Source organism: Oncorhynchus mykiss, chromosome 12 (assembly GCF_057628025.1).
Source record: "Oncorhynchus mykiss isolate SJ-2025 chromosome 12, ASM5762802v1, whole genome shotgun sequence".
NCBI lineage: Eukaryota > Metazoa > Chordata > Actinopteri > Salmoniformes > Salmonidae > Oncorhynchus > Oncorhynchus mykiss.
The window spans coordinates 40,227,489-40,248,476 of record NC_143033.1 but is presented as its reverse complement, the minus strand read 5'-3'; the positions used below and the strand labels follow the sequence as shown (position 1 = coordinate 40,248,476).

The window sequence follows — 20,988 nt, the reverse complement described above, 5'->3', positions numbered from 1 at the left end:
CACACATTACTGTAGGCCTAAGAAATACTCTCACAACCAGTGTTGGGTCCAAAGCAGTAGCCGTTTATGAAAAACCAACAGCCTATCGACCAAACATTTAGTCAACTAAATGGAGGGGGGTCAACCCGAAGTTAGGCCTACATCATTTTAGCCGTCTAAAAAATGTCAGTTTAGGCTACATGTCCGTATGCTCATCATCGAGAGATGAGATGATGCTGGTAAACCTTGTATTTAGAACTTATTTTCCTGTAAAAATTGCTTGGTTTCTGTTTCATATTATTACAAACCAAGCCTTCTGTAGGTTTCCTGTAACCTAGCCCTATAGCAGTGTTTTCCACCAGCCAAATAGAAAAAGTAGCCAGCGAGGGAGTTCCGGGCTGAGGGGTTTGAGAATTTTGTTTGTTTGTTGACGAACAAGCTCTATTTTGGTGGCCTCTAGTACATTATTATGCCTTGATGCCATCCAAAAGACAAAGCTAAATTATTGAGGACTTGACTGACTTTACCTCCCAGATTGGTACTGAGTTGTGGTATTGAGTAGAAAGTCATGACCTTTGAATTCATGCATTTTCAGTCATTCAAATTCTGTTTGTTTCTTGAAATGATGTATTTAATTGTCTCAGCTGCTGTGGACAGTTAGGTAAGGAAAACAGCGTCATTTTGTAATTTGGGTGAACCATCCCTTTAACAGTTTGACCTGTCAATCAATCACTGTGGAGGGGGCAGGATGTTTGTGTCAAAGCGTTGGTAGGATTTCAGACGTCAATCAATCACTGTGGGTGGGACTTTGAGGGAAGGCGGTAGATTAGTATTCTAGTCAGAAAAACTGGATCTCCAGACCCCCCCAACAGTGTGTGAACCACCACTTTTATTCAAAGTCAGGCACCCATGACATACAGGTATGATTAAAGAATTAAGCAGGTGTTAAACTTGGTCTTAGCTACACAGAAAACAGCATTGACTACTCCATTGTCGACACTGTAGTCAAACCTATATCAATATCTTTAATAATGCCATAATAAGTATCATGACATTGTCCACTCTGACAATGAGAACGATAAAAGACTGGAATAATATTATATTGAACGCATTAACACATTACCGTAACCAAACAAACATTTTGTAGATTAGAATTTATAGGAATTAACAGTAAATGTACTACTGGTGATATATGTAATAGGGAATTGATAGACACTAACAATCAAACAACTTACACAATGAAGTTACGAAACAATGAATGTGCACAAAATGGCTGGAGAGAGTGCATTCTGGAGAGGGAAGTGCATTGTGCAGCCGTACTCTGAAAGATGGACAATAGTGAGTGCCCCCCAATTAACCTACGAGTGTCTTTTTTATGAACTCTCCCTGACTTCCAAAAGACCTGACAGCTAATATGCTCTAGACGGGTTGATTTAATTTTCCCCGAAGTTGGCACTCATTCACTCCCCCTCATTGATGGACTGGTGTAATAAATATTGTGGGAACTCACTCTGGTTTATGCTAACACCCAACCAATGGCTTCTAAATCTATTAGGGGAGGGAACAAGTGTAGTGAGCAAGTACACACTTTTAGCTAAGGGGTAGGGAATTGGAATGCAGCCCTGGTTTTTACCTCAAAACAAAGAACATCCTTATTTCAGCCTGACTGGTTGTTAATGTTGTCATTGGACAGTTAGGGGGACAGTTGCTCATTTCCATGTCATCCCCACTATACGATTCCCCTTCAGTCTCCTGTTGCCTCTGTGACACTGAGGTGGGCAATGGAGAGGAAAATTGACATTTTAGATGTGCCCCTTCTCTCACGCAAAGCTGCCTGGCACAGAGGGCCACTAGACCTTGACAGAGAAGAAGTCCATCCATCACAGTGCTACAAATGGACTTAGCTGGGCTAGCTTTTTCAACGAAGGAGATAATGCTAGATATGACATGCTGTGACCTAAATAGCTTTGACTGTTTTTGGGGGGCTGAAATGATCTCTTGTCCAATATGATAATGATGATAGGGCAACTGTTTTCAGGCTCATCACGTGTGCAAATATATGACCTTTTGATATGAATGGCAAGTTTTGTTACGGACCACTAATAACCTGTGTGGGGAGGGGGGGTTTAAAAAATAGTTTTTTCCATGAGCGTGTCCATGCATCTGTGACCTTTTTTTGAATTTCTTGTTGCCAGGGTGAACCCAGAGAAGCTGACGAGCGTGCAGCAGAAGCTGGAGGCTTTCCTGGCCCAGGAGAAGGAACAGAAGGAGCGAGCTCAGAGGGTCAGTATCCTGGGAGGGGGTTAAGGGCAGGGGGGGCGAGACCATTACAGGATTGGGATGGATCAGGGGTCAAGCCATTAGCTTTCCAGGACAGGAGTTATTTTCAGCCATAGTGCTTACACCCATAACATCCAGAGTTGTCACCGGGATGATAATGCAGGGTCCGACATTAACGATGGCCCACTGGCCCGGGGACAGTAAAAACATGTCGTGCCAGTGGATCTTGTCAACTTCTGTGTGCGTTTTTGCATTCCAGTTCAACGTTTGCCTCCTCTGTTTTAGTCTACCATTTTGAAGACTACGCACGGAAATGTATTTACATTTGAGTAATATGATTGGCCTTTCATTTAAGCACCACCACGCGCCCACGCGTCGCAGCTACTCGAGCAGTACATGAGTTGATGCCTTCACATAGCACACGCTGTCAGGAGCAAAAAGAAGCTACTCACTCACTGAGCTGATTGTATTTTGAGCTAGGGAAAGCGATTTACAGAAGTAAACCTTCAATAGTGAACATACTAGAAATATGCTGGCTACTGTTGATAATCTGCACAAAGAAAGCTACAAAAAGACATCTAGCGTTTGTCTTGGCTAGCCAACTGTAGCCAGGTCAACATCTCTTTTGGAACACAATTGTCTTAAAGGGGCGCAGCGTCTGATTTTGAGATTGTTTTTCCTTCTTAAAATGACATAATTTACAAACAAAAAATGAATGCAATTAATAAAAATGCTATTCTAAAGAATAAAGACTAATTTCTAAATTATTCGTTTTTTTAATACATATCATAGGAATCAAATGTAGCTTAATAGCTGAATATAGAGAGGGCGCATGCCAACCTATAGGCCCTGGATGACCCCAATGCATTTAAAAAGGACACCATGTCCGGGCCAGTAGAAATTTTGTTAGGCCGGTAGATTTTTGGACAACATGCCCAACCTGTAATGGACTGCATTTACATACTGCATTATTTACACTTCTGACTAAGTAACTAAAATGTGATTGAAAATGGAAATTACACATGTTATTTTTGTGTGTTTTTGGCTCTGTCATTAACACCCTCGTTGCCTAGACGGTGCAATTGTTATACCCACTTTTTGCCATTTCATGCGTCAACAGATTGTTTAATCATAATTTCACGTTTGTAATGTATGTGCACAAGTACCGCAGTATTAATTTCTTGCCAGCTCCAAACCCAGCAGTGCTGTAATCAATATCAATGTAGCACTAAAAACAAGAGGAAAAAAAGAACAAATAATTTGAAACAGGCAACACATTTCTCCTGAGGAGAGAGCCCACTTGAAGAGGGTCCCTTATCACCATCTTGCACCATCCCATGTGATTCATCGCCTCCCTCGGCTGGCTGTTCAAGGAGATGGCAGTTGTCGATATCGCTCACCCCCCCCCCCCCCCCCACCACTCTCTCCCTCTTTCTCTGTGCAGTGTTTCGTCTCCTACCTGCGCTCCGTCTACCTCATGAAAAACAAAGACGTCTTTGATGTGTTCCAGCTCAAGCTCCAGGAGTATGCAGCGTGAGTAGAAGGGACACGGGCCATTTTGACCACTAATCTGTCTCCTAGCGGTGGAGCGTTTTCCTTAGATCTGCTCCAGTTGTTTAGGGCTTCCCAATCCCGAAAGAATGTCAACCAGGCCACAATATGCCTGTTTGTTGTGCATGTGAGGGGACTTGGACATCATTATCCACAAGGCCTTAACAGAGAATATGGTGTGGGGCATCATTAGAAGAAGCTGTGTCATCCCCTCATTCAAGCATAGAGTAGCTTAGCTTTAGCCACTGCTAGCTATTTTAGCCTTTTTAGACCATGATGAACCATACATTTCAGTAAAATTCCAACTTGATGTCATTCTTCCCTTTTGGTACTTTTGCTAGTTCTCTGGGCCTCGCTGTTGCTCCAAGGGTGCGTTTTCTCAACAAAGTCCAGAAGCAGAGAGCAGACCCTGGACAGAGTGGCGGGCTGGGAGATGTGGCCCCGCATGAGGAGGAGAAGGAACTAAAGAGCTTCAAGGCTCAGCTCAGAGGAGACGGGCTCAAGTCCGAAGCTCAAGAATCCCAAAGCTCAGATGAGGAAGATGATGAGGAGGAGGATGAGGAAAAGGTACAGCCCGGTCCTAAGGGTCTCATCTTCGGGGAAGATGAAACCGAGGAGGATGAAGATATGAGGGACTTGGACCTGCTCACAGTGAAGAGAAAAGATGTCTTCAGTCTGGAGGAAGTTGACCAGGATGATGAGGTGAGGTGCTCCTGCCTGTGGTGGTGCCAGTTCTGTGGACACCAGTGTCTCTTAATTCTGGACCTGGGGACCCAAAGGGGTGCAGGTTCTTGCCATGGCTCTACACACCTGATTCCACTAATCAACTCATCAAACCTTTTGATTAGTGGAATCAGGTGTGTAGTGCTTGGGCACAAAAAACTAAATATGAATCCCTTTGGATTTCCAGGACCATGATTAGGAAACACTGGTGTCCACTTAACGCATTACGCAAGTTGCATTTACTTATTTAAAGGTCCAATGCAGCAGTTTTTATCTCAATATTAAATCAAATATAGCTTTTTAGCAAAGAGCAATTTCTCAAGCAGGGAGGGGAAAACTAGCTCTTATTGGCAGAGGTTTGGAACTCTTTCTTATTGATCTATTGACTCATTTACTGCCTGGGGATGTCAGGCAAAAACTCTTAAGTTGGAATACTGTGAAATTTCAGATTTTCTTTTCAAACAGCACTTACACTAAAAGTGCCTTATCATTTTCACAGTATTCCAACTTAGACTGTATATATCCACACTTCGATCTCATGAAAATCATGTTTTTGACTGCACTGTGCCTTTAATTTTTTTTTGCTAAATGCAATTACTCCATGTTGTTCAACATAGTATATATAAACCCTCCATAGATGTTAAACAAGCCATTGGGGCTTTTGTTCGACTTAGATGTGTTGCTGTGTGTGCTTTTCTGCCTAATTCTGGAAAAGCAGCGGCGTCTGTGTGTGTGAACAATGCAAGCGGGAAAAGGTAGAATTAGCATGCCCAAATAAGTGAGCAACCACAATCAAAGCTGTCGGAGCTCAGTCAGGAGCCACGCTGCCAACAGAGACATATTCGTCTCTACAGTCAAGCACAACAAGCATCTGTTTACAGTCACGGCCAATTTCAGGTAGAAAAATGGTTCTGGAAACTGCCAAAATGGCCAATTTGTGGAAACCCAGATGGCTATATACATGCCTAGCCTAGGTGCACTTTGTTTACATGCATATGTTTCGTCTCCAGTTGGACAAGCGGTTCAGTTCCATCTCCAACCATCTGTTTTCTACTGAGTTGCCAACTTGCAATGCCTTTGTCTCATATACAGTTATGACCGAAATTACTGGCACCCTTGATAAAGATGAGCAAAAAAAGACTATACAAATGTAAATATAATCCTGCGCTTTAGCCTGGCTTTGCTCTGTGTTTCTGTAGAGTTCACTTTGTTTCTATAAAAGTTGGGAACAACATGTTCCAGGAGCCTCAATCACTACACGCATACCTGGCATACTCATCGATGTCAGATTTCATTTAGGGCAGATGGTTCCTCTCTGCTGGAGAGAGAACCTCTAAATCACTGTTTGCGCCCCGTTCCCACCTACGTGTACGTTCCTTAACAGGGGATGTAGATGCTGAAGTGGTGACCTCATCACAGTAATAACGCTGGTTTGGGTGATGAGCTTCTAATCTAATTCAATGGCTGAGACAAATCTGTCTGTTGCACTCGTCTTTATTGTTAAGTGAGGAGTCAGGCAGCTACAGCTCTTAAACCCCTGCACACAACTAGTGTGACTCAGTGTAAACTTTCTGCTCCTTTCTCTGGAATTGGTGTCAACTGATTCGAAATAGGTCCTTCCAAGCTTTTTCTCGTCTTATATTTAGTTTCTGTGCACCTTGGGACAAACAAATTGGGCTAGCTCCCATGTGAAGTTGAAAATAAAACATCCTAGTTTTCCCTTAAAAAAAGGCCGCTGTAGGGTAGAAACGGTTTGGAGAAGAGGTGTTTGAACAGAGGTCAGGGTGAGTTTAGCTAGCCCAGGCTAGCTATTTCATTGACTCCTCTGCAGTGGGCTATGAATATGCTGTAGGTGGCTGGGGTCACATCTACTGTGCCTTCAGCTGGAGTGTGGGAGGCTGCGGAGTGCTGGCTTTCCATCTAGTCCGACATGAATCACTCTCTTTAAATGGGGTGAGAATCCTTTATTTTTATTTTTTGCCCTTCAAAACATTATGAACACCTTCCTAATATTGAGTTGCAGCCCCCCTCTTTGCCCTCAGAACAGCCTTAGTTTGTCAGAGGATAGACTCTACAAGGTGTTGAACGTGTTCTACAGGGATGCTGGCCCGTGTTGACTCCAATACTTCCCACAGTTGTGTCAAGTTGCCTTGGATGTCCTTTGGGTGGTGGACCATTCTTGATACACATGGGAAACTGTTGAGTGTGAAAAACCCAGCAGGCTTGCAGTTCTTGACACAACTGGTGCGCCTGGCACCTACTACCAAACCCTGTTCAAAGACACTTAAATCTTTTCTTTCCCATTCACCCTCTGAATGGCACACACACAATCCATGTCTCAATTGTCTCTAGGCTTAAAAATCCTTCTTTAAACCTTCTCCTCCCCTTCATCTACAGGGCTTGAAGTAGATTTAACAAGTGACATCAATAAGGGCTTATCATTCACCTGGTCAGTCTATATCATGGAGCGAGCAGGTGTTAATGTTTTGTACACTGTCTATTGAGTGAAATGGCCACATTTACGTTAGATCATTAACAGTAAAACAATTATTTTTGGGCCATTTTTATATGAAATGAATGGTTTATAGTATAGGGATTTCTTGACCTGAATAAGTTACCGTTCCACATAAGAGTTGATGAATATCAAAGAGACTGGGAAACTTTCAGAGTTAACACAAACTCTGAGAAAGACCATATACTTTACCCCCAGCATGTGACAGTAATTAAGTTGTCCCACTGTCACGATCGCTGTCTGGACTCTATTTTGGGAGTGCTTTTATCGCCTTCTCTATAGAGATCCGGATGACCTCACCCTTGTCACCCCAGCTTTTCAATCCGGCCGGCAGGGTCTGTTCCGCTCTGTTACCTCTGAGATTGTCATTTTACCCAGTGAAACAGAAAGACCCCTCACTACTGTCTTCTGGCCTGATCCTGTCCTAGTGGGGTTGGGAAGCTCCTTCAGGTAGAGATGTTTTCAATAATTATTGGTTGAATTGACATTGTCACTTGACACGTTTTAAAGCTGCAATATGGCGCTTTTTGGGCGACCTGACCAAATTCACATGGAAATATTTCATATCTGTCATTTACCATTGAAAGCAAGTCGAAGAAGCGGTAGATCTGTTCTATATGTACTATTTCTATGCTCCCAGTTCTTAAGTTTTGTTTTTGCGTCTTTTACTTTCGGTTTTGTTCTACAGCTTCAAACAGCTGTAAATACTATATTTTTGGTTTGGATAGATATTTCACAGTGGTTTACATGGTACAATGATTCTTTACACTATAGTTTTTTTCGTCACACAAACTAAAATTAGGAGAACAATTAGAATTTTAGCAACCAGGAAATGACGGAATGATTCCTACATAGTGCATCTTTTAAAAGATCAATAATGTAAATGACTCAAATGTCTGCGATATTCTGGCACAAGGTATAGAGCATATTAATACGCTACTAATTTATGCCTTACCCCAACCAGCAATTCACTTCCTCAACCTTCTTTGCACATTATGGCAGTTCTGAAAAAACATGAACACATGCTCCAACAACACCCAAATAGGTCCTTCAGAAACAGAAACACTCTCAGTATAGTGGTGCAGGTCTTAGATGTTGTGCACATGAAATTGTCATTCCGAAATATATCCGCAACATATTCCATGTTGTTCAACTCAGCCCGTTTCCTCTATACAGCTGTTCCATTCTCCGTGTAGCCTGCTGCTAAAATGGACGGAGAGATATTGCTCTAGCTGCAACAAAATGGAATATACAGTACATTCGTAAAGTATTCAGACCCCTTCACCTTTTCCACATTTTGTTACATTACAGCCTTATTCTAAAATGCATTTTTTTTATTTTTTTTTATTTTTATAAACAATACCCCATAATGACAAAGTGAAAACAGGTTTTTAGAATATTTTGCAAATGTATTAAAACTAAAAAACATTCTTTATTTACATAAGAATTCAGACCGTTTGCTATGAGACTCGAAATTGAGCTACGGTGTATCCTGTTTCCATTGATCATCCTTGAGATGTTTCTACAACTTCATTGGGGTCCAGCTGTGATAAATTAAATTGATTGGACATGGTATGGAAAGGCACACACCTGTCTATATAAGATTCCACAGTTGACAGTGCATGTCATAGCAAAAATCAAGCCATGAGTTCGAAGGAATTGTCTGTAGAGCTCCAAGACAGGATTTTCTCGAGGCACAGATCTGGTGAAGGGTATTAAAAAAAATCTGAGGCATTGAAGGTCCCCAAGAACACCGTGGCCTACATCATTCTTAAATGGAAGAAGTTTGGCACCAGCAAGAACCTTCCTAGAGCTGACCGGCCTGGTCAAACTGAGCAATTGGGGGAGAAGGGCCTTGGTCAGTGAGGTGACCAAGAACTTGATGGTCACTCTGACAGAGCTCCAGAGTTCCTCTGTGGCGATAGGAGGACCTTCCAGAAGGACAACCATCTCTGCAACACTCCACCAATCAGGCCTTTATGGTAGAGTGGCCAGATGAAAGCCACTCCTCAGTAAAAGGCGCATGACAGCCCACTTGGTGTTTGCAAAAATGCACCTAAAAGACTCTCACATCTGGAGGAAACCTGCACCATCATCCCTACGGTGAAGCATGGTGTTTTTCAGCGGCAGGGACTGTAGCTAAGGTTCACCTTCAAACAGGACAACAACCCTAAGCATACAGCCAAGACAACGAAGGAGTGGCTTTGGGTCTGAATGTCCTTGAGTGGCAAAGCGAGTAGTGTCATACCCAAGAAGACTTGAGGCTGTAATCACTACCAAAGGTCCCTCAACAAATTACTGAGTAAAGGGTCTGAATGCTAGTGTGTGTGTGTGTGTGTGTGTGTGTGTGTGTGTGTGTGTGTGTGTGTGTGTGTGTGTGTGTGTGTGTGTGTGTGTAAATGTGCAAACATTTCTAAGAACCTGTTTTTGCTTTTTTCATTATGGGGTATTGTGTGTAGATGATGGGGGGAAAACAATTTCATCCATTTTTGAATAAAGGCTGTAACGTAACAAAGTGGAAAAGGTGAAGCGGCCTGAATACTTTCCGAATGCACTGTAACGTTGTGGATATACACAGAATTTAATTTGTATAATATCTAAAGACCTGCATCACTATACTGAGACGTATTTGGGTTTTTTCTGAGCCTTTGTTCATGATTTTTCAGAGCCCGCATTCTCCACAACGAGGATTAGGAAGTGAATTGCTGATTATGGTGTGTTTCTCAAAAACAAGAGAAATAGGTCCCTTCTATAACACCCCATTTACATAAAGAAAATACAAATGATGTAAAAAATTAAATAATAAATAAATAAAAAGTAAAATTCTCCAACTAAAAACATTAGGGTCAATCGGTGTTTGTTTTTTTTGTCCGTTCTATCATCGGATAACGTAATATGAATACAAAAAATTAGGAATCACTAAACGTTAATAAGGCTTCCCGTTAATGCCATCGTTAATCTTCAGTTTCTGTCTTTGAGGTGGTGCTAGCCGTTCATAATAACACATCCCTCATTCCCAGGAGATGTCCTTTAAAATGCAGCTTTGTTAGGATGAGATTGATTGAAGCAATCGTGAGAGCAACCCGCAATAACAATCTCAGGAGAGGACAGGAGCTTGTCGACAGTCCTCTGTGTCAAATGACACCTTTCATTGGGAACGCAAAGCACCGCAATTCCATTATCCTAATTGCATCCTTGTCGTCCCCTCTCCCTCATTTTGAAGACTGTTGAAACTGTCTCCTGACAAAAACAAATCCGTTGGACATCCCTTTAAGGTTATTAAGGCCTATCGTACAGATGGTATGCTAAAAGCTTATGATATAATAGAGAATGCTAGAATTTCTCTTTTTCAAAGCCTATAGGTGTTTTTTCAGACACTATAGCTTAATTTATTCTGCCTATAGAAGTTTTATATACACTATATATACAAAAGTATGTGGACACCCCTATTTCAGCCGCTATCATTGCTGACAGGTGTATTACATTTGAGCACACAGCCATGCAATCTCCAGAGACAAACACTGGCAGTAGAATAGCCTTAAGAGCTCAGTGATTTTCAAAGTGGCACCGTCATAGGATGCCATCTTTCCAACAATTCAGTTTGTCAAATTGATTGCAACACTCACTACCAAGTTCCAAACTGCTTCTGGAAGCAATGCCAGCACAAGAACTGTTCATCTGGATCTTCATGAAATGGGTTTCCATGGCTCAGCAGCCGCATACAAGCCTAAGATCACCATCCGCAATCCCAAGCGTTGGCTGGTGTGGTGTAAAGCTCTCCGCCATTGGACTTTGGAGCAATGGAAATACCTTCTCTTGAGTGATGAATCACGCTTCACCATCTGGCAGTCCGACTGACAAATCTGGGTTTGGTGGATGCCAGGAGACCGCTACCTGCCTGAATGCATAGTGCCAACTGTAAAGTTTGTTGGAGGAGGAATTATGGTCTGGGGCTGTTTTTCATGGTTCCGGCTAGGCCCCTTAGTTCCAGTGAAGGGAAATCTTAACACTACACCATAGAATGATGTTCTAGATGATTCTGTGCTTCCAACAGTTTGGGTTAGGCCCTTTCCTGTTTCAGCATGACAATGCCCCCATGCACAAAGCAAGGTCCATACAGAAATAGTTTGTCGAGATCGGTGTGGAAGAGCTTGACTGGCCTGTACAGAGCCCTGACCTCGACCGCATCAAACACCTTTGGGATGAATTGGAATGCCGACTGCGAGCCGGGCCTAATCGCCCAACATCATTGCCCGACCTCACTAATGCTCGTGGCTGAATGGAAGCAAGTCCCAGCAGCAGTGTTTCAAAATCTAGTGGAAAGCCTTCCCAGAGTGGAGGTTGTTATGGCAGCAAAGGAGGGACCAACTCCATATTAATGCCCATGATTTTAGAGTGAGGTGTTTGGGGGCGTCCACATACTTTTAGTCATATAGTGTACCTTGACTGTCAACCTTAGATGCCTTAAGGCTGGTTGGTGCATGCTGCGTTTTGTTTTCCGAGTAAGTGCTGTAGAGTTATGACTGTCAATTTGGCAAATGTGATGAAATAGTTTGACACTGAGCCGCAGGGAACTTTGTTTCTATTCAGAGGAATGCTAGAGTTAGATTAGGTTGCACCTCAGTTGTGTTAGTTCAATGCTGTCTTCCTCTCCGTTACTTTTAAATCAATACTGAACAACAATATAAACGCAACACTTTCAAAGATTTTACTGAGTTACAGATGGAAATCAGTCAATTGAAGTAGCCATTATTCCCTAAGTGATGGCGCAGCCAAGGGTGAGCTTGGGAGGTCTTAGGCCTACCCACTTGGGCGCCATGTCCACCCACCGGGGAGCCAGACCCAGCCAATCAGAATTACTTTTTCCCCACGAAAGGGATTTACTAAAGACAGATATCCTCCTCAGTCCCCCCCCCCCATCCCCAGACGATCCCACAGGTGAAGAAGCAAGGATGTGGAGGTCCTGGGCCGGCGTGGTTGTGAGGCCGGTTGGACATACTGCCAAATTTTCTAAACGACATTGGACGTGGCTTATGGTAGAGAAACTAACATTCAATTCTCTGGCAACAGCCGTATTGAACATTGCTGTCCACATTTTAGTAGCATTTATTTTCCCCAGCACAAGGTGCACCTGTGTAATGATCATGCTGTTTAACCAGCTTCTTAATATTTCACACCTGTCAAGTGGATGTATTATTTTGGCTAAGGAGAAATGCTCACTAACAGGGTTGTAAAGAAATTTGTGCATAAACAAAAATAGAGAAATACGCTTTTTGTGCGCGTGGAACATTTTTGGGATCTTTTATTTCAGATGATGAAAAATGGGACCAACACTTCAGTATACTAATGGGTAAAAGTAATAATTTAAACGATCAGACTATAGAGACTCCATTCATTGCATAATGCTAAGTCCTTACAGGTTGTTTTGATGTCCCCGTTCCCCCCTGTATACAGTGGTGTTTGATCCGGCTCATTGATTGAAGGATTGTTTGGTTAATTGATTGATGAGCGTCTGATTCACACTCTAGTTGATTCATTTGCCCTCAGCCATTCATGTCAGAATGGGCAGCCTCGGCTGACAGTGAGAGGAATGCTCCTCAACGCACAACTGTCCAGTGATGAAACAAGCAATAAATCACCCCTCTGTGAGATTTAACTTACCCTCTGCTTATGATATACTGTGTGTCTAAGCATCACATTTCATTATGAGTCTTGTGGTTTCACCTGAATCATTGTTGAAGTTTGTTTGTCCTTGCCTAACGAAATTGCTAAATACGTACAAACATGCTAATTATATTTTTTTTAATTAAGATTTTGTTCAACTTTGAAAGGTAGGACCTTTTTTAGATTAGCGAGTTCCTTCGCTGCGAAAACAGCTTGCCGACTCTGGCTGCTAAGCTCACATATTGCAAATTTCCATTGTCGCTCCCATTCAAGAGGCCAACCTGCCAGCTACCTAACCCTGAGAACATTTTAACATTTAAGATAAGAGCAGCATGCACTGGGAAGTCCAAAGGTTGAGGAGAGCAAAGCAAATTGGTAAGACTTGCTCTTAAATTGGGATGAAAATGCATGGAATATAGATGGGGTAAGAATTGACTCTGTGGCCCCCCATCTTCTTAAGTCTTTTCAAATGCATACAGAAAGCCACGAGCCTTTGTGCAAACTGCTGGTATTGGATTCCTCCTCAATAGTTTTTTTTTCCTCAAGAATTTATTTTTGACGGGGCCCATCATTTTTCCATAAATGCAGTGCAATAACTTCACACCCAAAGATATTTAATTGATTCAGAATCGCGGCGAGACTCTGCCTCCTGTGGGAAACGCTTATTAAACTGGGAGGGTTAAGAAATGAGGTCCTGAGGTGAGAATCCCAACGCCGGCGCCTTCCAATTAGATTCTCAGTGGGGAGATAGAAACTGGGGATGGAGAGGGAGTGACATTTACTGATTCGGTTTTGACAAGGGAGGTGGGACGGTGGAGGGGTGTTGTCTTGTACTGCTAATGATGTGCTGACCTCATTATGTTTACGAAGTGAATTTTGCAACAGGTTGAATGTTGAAGTCTAATTCAGTAGTTGGCTGAATGAATGAAACCCCCCCACCCCCCAAACATATTTTCCTCTGCCACACATTATTGCATTGCTCCAGTAGTCTCCTAGTGTTCGTTGTTGTGCAAAGAAGTTCATTTTGTTCAGAACACTTGATGTGTTTTTTGAATAGGGCTCTCGAAATTGATGGCACTACCTTCTGATGGCAGACTCTGGGTTTGTCAGCAGAACAAACTATAGAAATGTAATGGTTTGCTGTCCTTTTTTTCCGAGATGACTCTAAAAAGAACCTTCAATAGATGAATAGTGTGAGTCATAGAAATATAATTAATAGAACTGGCTTGGAAGCGCTAACCCTGGCAATTTGACTGGGAAACTCATGGGTACACTCGCAATGGCTGCCTGGTATTGTGATGAAATGATTTTCATGCTAATTTGGAATATTCTATCAACTAATGCTGGATTGCCATGGTAATGTAGGATGTCCATTCAAATTATGCTAACTGATGTGGTTCATGCAATGGAATGTATTTGTTGTTGTAATGTCAGTTGAGTTGACTCAACTGATTGAAAGGTACAATTTCTGCTTTTAATTCCTTGCATGCGTACACTCAAAATGGCTGACAGTCCACCCATTATCGCGTCGTTGACTTGTGTTGGGACGTCCGTTCTATTCATTCTTTCATTCTATTTCTATTGAGAAAATGAACAATTCTCCTTCATTTGGCTGGGGGAAATCTAATGTCTTTCGGTATGACAAAGTATCCCAGCATAATAGCCAACAATTTCATGGGCTGTTATTTAGTTTTTACCGCCACATGTTTTTTAAACACGTTTTTCTCTCTATCAAAAGCTCACATCAGTTATTCCTAATTGAAGATGGCGATCAATGTCCCCAAGGGAGGAATTTCATCATTTATTGAACCATAAAATGCACCACCTTGCCAATTGGACCCCAAATACATCAACATATGGTTTAGTGAGAACGCCTACATAAACTGTGTGGTAGAAATTCTGAAAGCCGGCCATTGAGGCAGCGCCTTGTAGCCCTAGGTCATTCTGAAGTGAAAAAGAGTTTCTTAATAATCTGGCATGCAATATTTATCTTCTGAGTGCCAGCTCAGCAGAGTCTAGTGCTGGTTAGTCAAGTCATATTCCAAGGGCTTGTTTGATTAAGACCCTAGGCAAATTGCTCTATTGCTCTGGATATGGAGCACATTGTTTGGGATGTGTCAAGGAAAGTTGATTTATCCTCCTGCTTTGACTACATCGACAACATCGTTTGTTCGCACAGAATCATTCCTAGGGGATAATCACTGTCGCGAAACGCCAATTCGGGACTGAAAGATGTTCATCAGATTCCCTTTGTTTATGTTATGCCTAGTGTCCTTGTCAACCTCTTAACCAGAGATCTAAATCTGGGCAAACATTGGAGCACTATAAAGCCTACAGGTTGTATTTAGGCCAGATTCTAATTAAAGGAGCAATTGAAATTGTGTTAATTTCTTGAATAATAATGAACGAGTTGAGGCACGGACCTTATATTGAGTTGTATTATTTTCCAGAGCCCAGAGTTAATTATCCCTTTTATACCATGGCTATAATTTAACACATTTGCAGGTAGAAATGTTTTCAACATCCACTGAAGTAGCTAGCAAGTTTAATAGTGACAGTAGTTGCCTTGGTAACCAAACAAGACTTACTAGTTTTAAAGTTAATATCCTGCAATTCTACACAATTTTCCATGATTCATGCCATGGGGAGGAGAGAAGATGTTGTAGCAATTTTTATAGCAAATTTCTTGCAATTATACACATTTTTTCCATGATTAATGCCATGTTAATATATCTGATTGAGAGTGACTAACAAAATCACAAGGGTTCCTGAATGGGGACCCCTGGAAGTCAGGGCCCCTGGGCGCACATTCGGACATGATGACAGGCTAGAATAACTTAACAATCAAATCATATTTTTGCTGACATGGCTAATTGAGCTACTGTCAGGGACTGACATAACAAGAGAGAAACTGCCGATGCGCAATCAAATATGGCACTATTCACTATTAGAATCCACTATTCTAATTCTCAACAGGAAGTTAAGACCCCGACTGATGGATAATTATTTATCTACAGTGCATTCTTTTTACACATTCTGTTACGTTACACCATTATTCTAAAATTGATTCAATGTTTTTTTTCTCATCAATCTACACACAATACCTCATAATGACAGTGAAATATTTGCACATTTATTAAAGATTAAAACATTTATTTACATAAGTATTCAGACCCTTTGCTATGAGACTCGAAATTGAGCTCAGGTACATCCTGTTTCCATTGATCATCCTTGATGTCTCTACAACTTGATTAGAGTTCACCTGTGGTAAATTCAATTGATTAGGAAAGGCACACCTGTCTATATAGGTTCCCACAGTTGACATTGCATGTCAGAGCAAAAACCAAGCTATGAGGTTGAAGGAATTGTCCTTAGAGCTGCGAGACAGAATTATGTAGAGGCACAGATCTGGGGAAGGGTATCTAACGTTTCTGCAGCATTGAAGGTCCCCAAGAACACGGTGGCCTCCATCATTCTTAAGTAAAAGAAGTTTGACACCACCAAGACTCTTCCTAGAGCTGGCCTCCCTGCCAAACTGAGCAATCTGGGGAGAAGGGCCTTGGTCAGGGAGGTGACCAAGAACCTGATGGTCACTTTGACAGAGCTCCAGAGTTCCTCTGTGGAGATGTGTGTCCTTCTGGAAGGTTCTCCCATCTCTGCAGCACTCCAATCAGGCCTTTGTGGCCAGATGGAAGCCACTCTTCAGTAAAAGGCTCATGGCAGCCCGCTTTGAGTTTGCCAAAAGGAACCTAAAGGACTCTGGACTGATGAAACCAAGATTGAACTCTTTGGCCTGAATGCCAAGCGTCACATCTGGAGGAAACCTCTCACAATCCCTACGGTGAAGCATGGTGGTGGCAGCGTCATGCTGTGGGGATGTTTTTCAGCAGCAGGGACTGGGAGACTAGTCAGGATCGAGGGAAAGATTAATGGAGCAAAGTACAGATATCCTTGATGAAAACATGCTCCAGAGCTCTCAAGACCTCAGCCTGGAGGCGAAGGTTCACCTTCCAACAGGACAACGACCCTAAGCACACAGCCAAGACAACACAGGAGCGGCTTCGGTACAGGTCTCTGAATGTCCTTGATTGGCCCAGCCAGAGCCTGGATTTGAACCCGATCGATCATCTCTGGAGAGACCTGAAAATAGTTGTGCAGCGATGCCCACCATCCAACCTGACAGCGCTTGAGAGGATCTGCAGAGGACAATGTGAGAAACTCGCCAAATACAGGTGTGCCAAGCTTGTAGCGTCATACTCAAGAAGACTTGAGTCTGTAATCGCTGTCAAAGGTGCTTCAACAAAGTACTGAGTAAAGGGTCTGAATACTTATGTTAATGTCATATTTCAGTTGTATTTTGTTTTATAAATTTGCTGAAAATTCAATTGTGTGTAGATTGAGGGGGGGAGACCATTTTATCTGTTTTAGAATAAGGCTGTGTCTGAATGCTTTCTGAATGCACTGCATATGCAGTACCAGTCAAGTTTGGACACCTATTTTTACAATTTTCTACATTGTAGAGTAATAGTGTAGACATCAAAACTATGAATAACACATGGAGTCATGTTGTAACAAAGTGTTCAACAAATCAAAATATAATTTGAGATTCTTTAAAGTAGCCACCCTTGGCCTCTGACAGATTTGCACACTCTCAGCATTCTCTCAACCAACTTCATGAGGTAGTCAACTGGAATGCTTTTCCAACAGTCTTAAAGGAGTTCCCACATATGCAGCATATGATAGTCCCACTAAGGGCAAACCAGATGGGATGGTGTATTGCTGCAGAATGCTGTGGTAGCCATGCTGGTTAAGGGTGCCTTGAATTCTAAATACATCACAGACCGTGTCACCAGCAAAGCACCATCACACCACCACCTCCATGCTTCACGGTGGGAACCACACATGCGTCTCACAAAGACACATTGTTTGGATCCAAAAATATCAAATTTGGACTCATCAGACAAAATAACAGATTTCCATCGGTCTAATGTCCATTGCTCGTGTTTCTTGGCTCAAGCAAGTCTCTTCTTCTTACAGTTGATGTTGAGATGTGTCTGTTACTTGAACTCTGAAGGATTTATTTGGGCTGCAATCTGAGGTGCAGTTATTTGCCGGTTTTTGAGGCTGGTAATTCTAATGAACGTATCCTCTGCAGCAGCGGTAACTGTGTCTTCCTTTCCTGTGGCGGTCCTCATGAGCCTATTTTATCCTAGGCTTGATGGTTTTTGTGACTGCACTTGAAGAAACGTTCAAATTTCTGACCTTTGTGTTAAAGTAACTGTTGGTCTTTGCTTATTTGAGCAGTTCTTGCCATAATATGGACTTGGTCTTTACCCCATATAGGGCTATCAACTGTATACCAACCCTTCCTTGTCACAGCACAACCAATTTTCTCAAACGCATTAAGAAGTAAAGAAATTCAAAAAATGTACTTTTAACAAGGCACACCTATTAATTGAAATGCATTCCAGTGACTACCTCATGAAGCTGGTTGAGAGAATGCCAAGTGTGCAAAGCTGTCAAGGCAAAGGGTGGCTACTTTGAAGAATCTCATCTAAAATATATTTAGATTTGTTTAACACTTTTTTGGTTACTACATGATTCCATATTTTATTTCATAGTTTGTCTTCTATTATCCTACAAAGTAGAACATCGTAAAAAAATATATTTTAAAACCCTTGAATGAGGTGTTTTCAAACTTTTGACTCATACTGTATATACTCTTTTTACTCTGACATGTCCGAGGCTCACTTTGAGAGAGTAGGCTGCTGCTGTAGTGTACTACTGACCTTTGTCTTGATTCCTACATCAGAAGATAGGCCAGTTGCCCTGTAAATTGTTTGACATTAATTTAAGAATTAAACTATTTACTACCAATAGAGATCGCAAAACTGCACTCCGTCAGGGGCTGGGAAATGCATTTCTTTTTGCAAAAAAATCAGCTGAGGCAATGTGTGGGCACTCCTAATGGCTCTCTGTAAAGATGCTTAGTTTGTCTTGGTCAGCATCCCTGAGTCTCCGGTCTTAACCTGTTGACATAATGGCAAAGTTGTCTAGCTACCTGTAGCAGGGACTGACCGTTTCAGGCAAGGAAGTCAACATGATCAATATTATGAGGTGTTACATTAGCGGTTTGATTGTGTTAGGTTTATTTAAGCTATAAGGCCCGATGGGTGGTGGTATATAACCAGTATACCACAGCTAAGGGCTGTGTCCAGGCACTCTGCATTGCGTCGTGCTTAAGAAGAGCCCTTAGCACTGGTATTGGCCGTACATCACAAACCCATGGTCCCTTATTGCTATTATAAAGTGGTTACCAATGTAATTAGTGCAGTAAAAATGTGTTTTTTGTCATAGGCCAATCAGCATTCAGGGCTCGAACCACCCAGTTTATAAATGTAAATATATGCAGCATTGTTATCATTTCCTCTCTCATTACAGGAAACTGACAGTAACACCATTAAGAAAACAGAAAAAGAGACCAAGTTCAAAGAGGCCAAGAAAGTCCTGAAGAGAAACTTCCAAGTCAACACCAAATTAGTCTTCACTGAAGAGGGACAGGTTTGTGCAAACATTTATCTACATTCCATTTTATTTTGAGTCAGATCCAGTGATACCATTTTTTTGGCTTCAGGCTCTGCATCAGCTAAATAAGAGAACCCGTTTGTTTACGGGCAATTCCACGCTAACAGATTTACGCTTAGATTTTTCACTTTAAAATATCTGCCAAACAAAAACCATGGATTTTAAAGTTGAACAAAACAAACAACTCTATGCACAATGACTTTGAATAATTTGCGCAATCATTTGTATAAATAAAGCATGTGCAGATATATTGGTAACAATATATTGGTAACAATAAAACTGCGGGAGATTTTACTGTAATTCTGTTACCAAATGTTGCATCTGCACAGTTTGTTTAATGTATGTATTAATTACGGTAACATCTTCCTCAGTTTTATTCTGTTACCAATCTTTGTATCTGTACAGTTCTTCCTATAAATGTGTTTTTGTAAAATTCTGTGGAACATAAAAAGTAGTCCTTGTGCCTAGAGTTTTGTTGAACTTTGAAATCAATGTTTTTTTCTTTGGTATACATTTTAAAGTTACAATTCTGAGTCTCAGCGTAATTGCTTTGCCATTACAACCATCATTGTAAGAAAATTAGATGGCACCTGTGATGTTTAGTTGTGTTGGCTGCATTGAATCCCAGCCAGCTGCACATGTAATTAAGGAGACTAAACGTGTGTTGTATGCCCACTTCTATGTGTGCGTTTGTGTGTGGATAAATGTTTTTGTGTGTGCATATGTGTTGATTCCTATCCAGCTGAAAATGAGATGGCACCATTGCAGTGTTGTGATTTAACTCTGTGTTGGTCTATGCCCCTCGCTCTCCAGATGGTGCAGCAGTGGCCCCCGCTCCAGAGGACGGCCGTGCCAGCCACAGAGGGGGAGGAGGATGACTGCACGTCGGGCATCAATGTGGAGGAGGCCAGAGAGAGGCTGCGCCGAGAGGACCAGGAGTTTGACAAGCTGGAGTACAGGCGTAAAGTCAAAGAGAAACACAGGGTAAGACTGTAGTACAATCATTAAGTTAAACAAACACACGGGTGAAGACTGCCGCACAGCCGTCAAAGGTCAGCCAAAAAAATGCATCAAATCAAGCAGAAAAAGCAGGCAAGACTGTAGACAGAAGCAAAAACACAGGGTAAGACTGTAGTTCAGTCAGTGTCAAACGGTTGCTTTACTAGCCCATACAGCAGCCTCGGGCAGGAGGTTAGTCTATTATTTCCCTGCATCATTTGGGAACGTAGCATTTGATCCTAATGGTGATCCTCCTGCGCTGAAGGGGGGGGGGTGACAATGAAGTAGTACAAACTGCATAATCATAATGTACATGACATAATATATTCCTGTATTGTTACTGCTGCAAGGTCCCTTATGGTACCTTAGCACCTGGTTGGATGTTTATACGAATCGCTGTCAACGGAGCCAGTTAAATGCTCCAACTTAATCTCCCCCACTCTGCACCCAGCAGGTACTGTATGAAAAATAAATGTCACAGCTGTGACACGTGCACGCTCACACATATGCATAGATATACACACACACACACACACACACACACACTGAGGTTATAACCTCAGTGATTGAGGACAGGCATGGGCCAGATGGGTCTCTGGAATGACTTGAAGCAGCTGTTGGAGCTGCACAGTATCAGTGGGGACCAGATGAAAGGGAAGGCAAGGCCAAGGGAAGGCAAGACCAAGCATTCAATG

At 42.1% G+C, this 20,988-nt stretch overlaps 1 protein-coding gene across 2 annotated transcripts in view; it reads left to right on the top strand.

Annotated features, from left to right (window-relative positions):
• Nucleotides 1–20,988, top strand: part of ddx10 (DEAD-box helicase 10) — a 68,818-nt gene that overhangs the window by 23,527 nt on the left and 24,303 nt on the right. For both annotated transcript variants that reach the window (XM_036937557.2, XM_036937556.2), the window contains exons 11-15: nt 2,175–2,262; nt 3,704–3,792; nt 4,152–4,512; nt 19,151–19,270; nt 20,108–20,278. In XM_036937557.2, coding sequence (XP_036793452.2) covers nt 2,175–2,262; nt 3,704–3,792; nt 4,152–4,512; nt 19,151–19,270; nt 20,108–20,278 — 829 coding nt within the window. The remainder of the gene's footprint in view (nt 1–2,174; nt 2,263–3,703; nt 3,793–4,151; nt 4,513–19,150; nt 19,271–20,107; nt 20,279–20,988) is intronic.